This window comes from Quercus lobata, chromosome 4 (genome assembly GCF_001633185.2).
Source record: "Quercus lobata isolate SW786 chromosome 4, ValleyOak3.0 Primary Assembly, whole genome shotgun sequence".
Lineage (NCBI taxonomy): Eukaryota > Viridiplantae > Streptophyta > Magnoliopsida > Fagales > Fagaceae > Quercus > Quercus lobata.
In genome coordinates this window covers 15,935,125-15,941,396 of record NC_044907.1, presented here as the reverse complement: position 1 = coordinate 15,941,396, position 6,272 = coordinate 15,935,125, and the positions used below count along the sequence as shown (strand labels likewise).

At 39.9% G+C, this 6,272-nt stretch overlaps 1 protein-coding gene across 1 annotated transcript; it reads left to right on the top strand.

Annotated features, from left to right (window-relative positions):
* The first annotated feature begins 374 nt into the window (after positions 1 to 374).
* Positions 375 to 2,614, top strand: LOC115984695. The gene is made up of 7 exons (XM_031107712.1): positions 375 to 563; positions 758 to 844; positions 954 to 1,190; positions 1,305 to 1,469; positions 1,574 to 1,627; positions 1,751 to 1,897; positions 2,252 to 2,614. The coding sequence occupies exons 1-7, from the start codon at positions 375 to 377 to the stop codon at positions 2,612 to 2,614; spliced, it is 1,242 nt and encodes a 413-aa protein (XP_030963572.1).
* The last annotated feature ends 3,658 nt before the right edge of the window (positions 2,615 to 6,272 follow it).

The window sequence follows — 6,272 nt, the reverse complement described above, 5'->3', positions numbered from 1 at the left end:
CAACAAACTTCCTAAATTTTTCGCCTGTGGAACATTTCAAAGAAGATGAATTATTTCCCTTGAATTTTGACCATTCCTATAAAATGACAAAGAAGCAAAAGATTCGCAGTGGTCAATAGGAAATTAAATAGGAAGTTTGTACTTACAAGGTGAAAAAATTAATGTAAAACAGCTAAATCAAAGTCTCATTAGACGTGGCCAAAAATAGGGTGATCCTTACTATAGAAGTTTGTTTGTGTATATATATTGATAAATAGCATTTGAAACAGTTTAAAGAGGATGAATAAATGCATGTTTAAGGATGAATAAATCTAGCTATTACATCTCTGTACACCACAAATCCACCACTTGATTCGAATATTAGCTAGTCACTCATGGCTCTACATTGTGGAAGCGAGAGGAGGTGGTCGAGGGTGGTAAAGATGACTTTCTACTTGTTCTTTCTCATACCAATGTCATCAGTTGGAAATAGAAACACTAACACCATATTCAATAAGAAACAAAAACTAGAGGTTCAGCAGCAATTGAAGCGCCTTAACAAGCCTGCTCTTAAATCCATCGAGGTTATTAATCACTTCATATAACATGTTTGTGTTCTATATTGTATTTTTTGCTTTAGTCCTAGAAGAGTCATTCACTTTTGTGAGTTGTGGTGTCTTTGTAAGTCCCATGTACAATAGCAGTGTAATTTTATTACTACAGTGAGAATTCAAACTAATATCTATGTATGTGTGTTGAGAAAATGTATTTGGTATAGAGCCCGGATGGAGATATAATTGACTGCGTAGATATAAACAAGCAACCAGCTTTTGATCATCCTCTGTTAAAAAATCACACAATTCAGGTAACAAGTTTAATTAAGTAAATTTCATTTGGTATCACGAATAATTTGATACTTATTGTATGTATGGTATGGGCTGGGTTTGCATTGGTATTCATGCCGAATGCAATAGATGAGACCAAGTTCTTACCCAGAAGGGTTTTCATTCAATGAGAGCAACGATGTCTCTTCAAACTCTGAGCCCAAGTTGACTCAGCCATGGCACTTGAATGGAAGGTGCCCAGAAGGAACAATTCCCATAAGAAGAACTAAAGAAGAAGATTTATTAAGGGCAGGCTCTGCAGCAAATTATGGAAGGAAAAAACACCACTCCATCCCTAATGCTGATTCCGCTGGAATTACCCATGAGGTAATATTTAATTTTTAACCAATATTATTAATAGGTTTGAGCTCAACGGTATCTACTATAATGAAGGACCCAACTCAACATTCACAACCTTTATTTTTCTGGTTGAGTTTCTAGTATGCAGTGCTTGTTGAGGAAGGAGATAAGTACTATGGAATGATGGCAAATATGAACGTGTGGAATCCCAATACCGGGGACTCAAATGAGTTCAGCGTGTCTCAATTCTGGATGACAGCAGGCCAAAGTGCTGAAGATTATGATACCATTGAAGCCGGCATAATAGTATATATAATTTCATCATCATCTTTTCTTTTAGGCGCATGCTAAACAATTAATTACTAATAATTTTCCATTTTTAAAAAAAATTATTTTCTGTGGAAAAATAGGTCAACGCTAATCGATATGGCGATTACCAAACTAGACTCGTCACGTATTGGACTGTATGTGTTTTAATATTTGACTTCCCTGCCAGCAATAGCCATGTTTATATAAACTATTTCATTTTTGAAAAGCGTCTTTTTCCTTTTTTTTTTTTTAATTTTTAATTTTTATCATGGCTGTAGGATGATAACTATAGAACCACAGGTTGCTACAATCTGGATTGCCCTGGCTTTGTTCAAGTCGACAACCAGATTGCGACAGGTGCAACCGTCACCCCTTATTCCATCTATGGTGGTACCCAACGTACAGTCGAATTCTATGTTTATAAGGTAGTACAATATTTCAGTTTAATTACTTTATCAAATACTTTTACTCTTTGGATACACATAGTAAGATATGTTTGAAATTCTGGTTTTAGTTGTAACGGTGTATGTTGGAAATTCTTGTTTCTTCGTTTATGTATTCTTATATACAACTTTTTAAATTTTAATTTCAATTTTTTTTTTCTATAAAAAATTTATTTTTACCTAACTTATTTTTTAAAACAGTGAATTTAAAGGTCCATGTTGTTTTGCACAAAAAGATTTTTTTATATTTTTTTTTTCTCTTTCATTAGTCTTTACACCTTCATTTATCATTCAAAATATTACAAACTGATTTGCATGACATGTACAATGAAGTAGGACATTAATGGAAATGGAGACTGGTGGTTGAAAATTGCGCAAAGAAACTTCGGATATTGGCCATCTTCCATATTCTCGCTCCTGTCTAATAGCGCTTCATCGGTTCAATGGGGAGGAGAGGTGATAAACTTAAAGCTAGGTGACAAGCACACCACAACACAAATGGGCAGTGGCCATTTCCCTGAAGAAGGGCCTGGCAAGGCTAGTTTCTTCGATACACTCAATGTTATTGATGGTAAAACAATTCTCAGACGTCCCTGGAACAGTCGTACAGTGATAACGAATCCCAATTGCTATAATCTCATAAATTCTGGAGACTACTTTTATTATGGTGGTCCTGGTAGAAACCCCAATTGTCCATGATCATTTAGATTATTGTTTCAAAATAAGGAGAAAGAGGGGAACCATTTTCTTGTTTGCTTCATGTCACACCAAATGTACCTAAAAGCCGTATGTCATATGAAACTCTCTGATTCATTAATATAAAAAAAGGTTATTCTATGGAGTAGTAAAATTTTAGAGAACAATCTAATTTAATAAAGTTGAATTTGTTAAGAATATAAAGTGTGAGAAAGACTGAATAGTCTGTATATTGATGTGTGTAAAATAATGTACAATAGAGAGCCTTATATAGGCTAGATATGTGTGCAGTACAAGTAAAAGGAGTAAACTACAAGTACAATATACTGGGCTAAGCCCAATGGGCTAAACTAGTCTAAGCTATACACTAACATCCCCCCTCAAACTCGAGGTGGCAAGGAGAAAGCCAACTGGAGTTTGGATACAAGATCTCGAAGACGACCAGGCGGGTGAGTCTTGGTAAAGATATCAGCAGGCTGGTCAGCAGAGGAGATGGAGAATAACTGGAGATTTCCTTTCTTAAGATGCTGACGAGTGATGTGGCAGTCGATCTCAATATGCTTAGTGCGTTCATGGAAGACATCATTATGAGCAATGTAGATAGCACTACGATTGTCACAATAAAGAGGAGTGGCAGTGGGCTGTGGAGCATCCATGTCAGCCAAGAGCCAGCGAAGCCAAACAAGCTCATAAGTGGTGTCGGCAAGGGCACGATACTCAGCCTCAGTACTAGAACGGGAAACCACATCCTGCTTCTTGCTGCCCCACGAGACCAGAGAAGTACCTAACAGGAAACAGAAACCTGTGATAGAGCATCGATCAGTTGGATCACCTGCCCAGTCAGCATCTGAATAAGCATGAAGCTCGAGAGAAGATCAAGAGGAGTAATGCAGACCATGATAAAGTGTGCCTTTGACATATCGGAGAATCCGAAGAACAACAGCATAGTGGACAGAACGAGGTGCATCCATGAACTTACTAACCATACCCACGGCATGTGAAATATCTGGACGAGTAACAGTGAGATAGATCAAACTGCCAACCAACTGACGATAGCGAGTAGCATCGGCTATAGGTTCACCGTCCAAGGATGTGAGCTTTGCATTGTATTCCAAAGGAGTGGAAACAGTCTTGTTATCAGTGACACCGGCTTTGGAGAGAAGATCAGAAGCATATTTAGCCTGGGAAAGATAGTATCCATCAGAGGATGAGGTAACCTCAAGCCCAAGAAAATAGCTGAGAGTGCCTAGATCTTTCATCTCAAAATGCTGACTAAGGAAGTTCTGAAGAGAGCGGATACCTGCAGAATCATCTCCAGTAATAATCATATCATCAACATAAAGGAGAATAAGAGTGATACCAGCAGAGGATCTTCGAACAAAGAGAGCAGTGTCGTGAGGACTCGAAGTGAAACCCTGCTGAGCAACAACTGAGCTAAACTTTTCAAACCAAGCTCGAGGAGCCTGCTTGAGGCCATAAAGAGCACGGCGAAGGCGGCAAACTTGATTGCCTGAGTGTGGATAGCCAAGGGGTGGTTGCATGTACACTTCTTCATGGAGGTCTCCATTGAGGAAAGCATTCTTCACATCCATTTGATAAAGAGGCCAACGACGAACAGCAGCCACAGCAATGAGACATCTAACAGATGTAAGACGAGCAACAGGAGCAAATGTTTCCTCATAGTCAATACCATACTCCTGAGTAAAGCCCTTGGCAACTAGGCGAGTCTTGTATCGTTCAACAGATCCATCAGCCTTAGTCTTGATCTTGTAAACCCATCTACAACCTACTACAGACTGACCAGGAGGCAAATCAACCATATCCCACGTGTGATTCTTATGAAGGGCATCTAGTTCTTCATTCATAGCTTACTGCCAAAGAGGGTCAGTATGAGCCTCACGATAGGTGTGAGGTTCATAGAGGGTGGCAAGAGCAAAAGAGCAATGATAATCAGTGAGATAAGGGGGAGGAATGCTTACCCGAGTGGAACGACGAAGTTCAGAACCAATAGGAGACTCAGGAGAGGGTGGTGCCACAGGATCCAAGATAGGCGGGTCATATGCCGGAGACAGAACCGGAGATGAGTGGTCTGGAGAGGCAGTCGATGCTGAAGAATCCTCCACATGTTCAGGATAGAGAGGGAGGAAAAGATCAGTAAAAATGGGAGACTTTGAGGAAGAAGATGTAGGAAACTGCTGAAGACTCGTGAAAGGACGATGTTCCCAAAACTCAACATGACGGGAGACACGAAGGCGATGAGAAATGGGATCATAGCAGCGAAACCCTTTTTGAGACACACCATAACCAAGGAAACAACAGAGACGAGTACGAGGTTGGAGCTTTGTTCGTTCATGAGGAGGAAGAGAGACAAAGCAAGCACAACCAAAAACCCGAAGAGAGGAGTAGTCAGGAGTTTGACCATAAAGAAGCTCAAACGGTGATTTGTTGTGTGTAGTTGGTGAAGGAATACGATTAATAGTGTTCACAGCAGTGAGTGCGGCCTCACCCCAAAATCGCTCAGGAAGAGAGGCAGAAATGAGAAGGGTGCGGACAACATCAAAAATGTGACGATGTTTTCGTTCTGCACGACCATTTTGTTGAGAGGTGTAAGGATAAGACCGCTGAGGAAGAGTACCATGTCTGTCTAAAAAGGATAGGAAAGATTTATCATTATATTCTTGAGCATTATCTGATCGAAAGACTTTAACGGTGCGATTGAACTGTGTTTCAATCATTTTATGAAATGTTTGGTAAATAGACACAAGTTCAGACCTATGGTGAAGCAGATAAATCCAAGTATACCGAGAAAAATCATCCACAAATATGACAAAATATTTAGATCCCCCCTCAGTGGGAACAGGTGCAGGATCCCAAATATCAGAATGTATAAGATCAAAAGGGGCAGAAGAAAAGGAGTCACTTTTATTAAATGGCAATTTTGTTTGTTTGCCAAAATGACAGGAAGTACAATCAAATTTTGAAAACTAAACTGAACCTAAATGACCTTGAGAAGCTAACAATTGAAGACGAGATAAGGATGGATGACCAAGACGAGCATGCCATAGATCAGGTGAGGAGGTGACAGTGGTAGCAGCTGCAGAAACAACTTGTGAAGGAATCTTCAAGTCATGCACCTCAAACATGCGACCAACCTTACGGCCTGTCCCAAGCACTTGACCCGTCCGGGGATCCTGCACATCCACACCATGATTAGTAAATAGAAGATCTACGCCTAATTCGCAAAGTTGACCAACAGAAAGCAAATTGAGGGATAACTTTGGAATATGAAAAGTGTCACTAAGGGATAAACAAGGAGAAGAGATTGTTCCTTTATGACTAACAGGCATAGGAGTTCCATCAGCAGTGTAAATGGTGATTGGATGCTCTAAGGGTGCCTTATCAAAAAATTGGGATTCATCAGGAGTCATATGGTTACAACATGCAGTATCAAAAAACCAAGGTTGTTTACCTGAGGTGACAGAAAGGGCAGTGGAAGTGCAGGATAAAACCTGTTGAACAACTTCCTCAATATTAGCCGTAGTAAGTGAGGAAGCCAAAGATGGACCTGTAGGAACCGATGGATCTGAAGGACATACAGCAGCTGCCTGAGGAAGAGAGGCTTTATTCTGCTCTTGCACAAATTTCTGTAGCTTACGACAAA

Excerpts from the sequence above, each read along its gene's own strand:
- LOC115984695 (XM_031107712.1), top strand. The coding sequence starts at position 375 with ATGGCTCTACATTGTGGAAGCGAGAGGAGGTGGTCGAGGGTGGTAAAG. Across the intron at positions 845-953 it reads TAAAAAATCACACAATTCAG|ATGAGACCAAGTTCTTACCC; the intron begins GTAACAAGTTTA and ends CGAATGCAATAG. Across the intron at positions 1,470-1,573 it reads CCATTGAAGCCGGCATAATA|GTCAACGCTAATCGATATGG; the intron begins GTATATATAATT and ends GTGGAAAAATAG.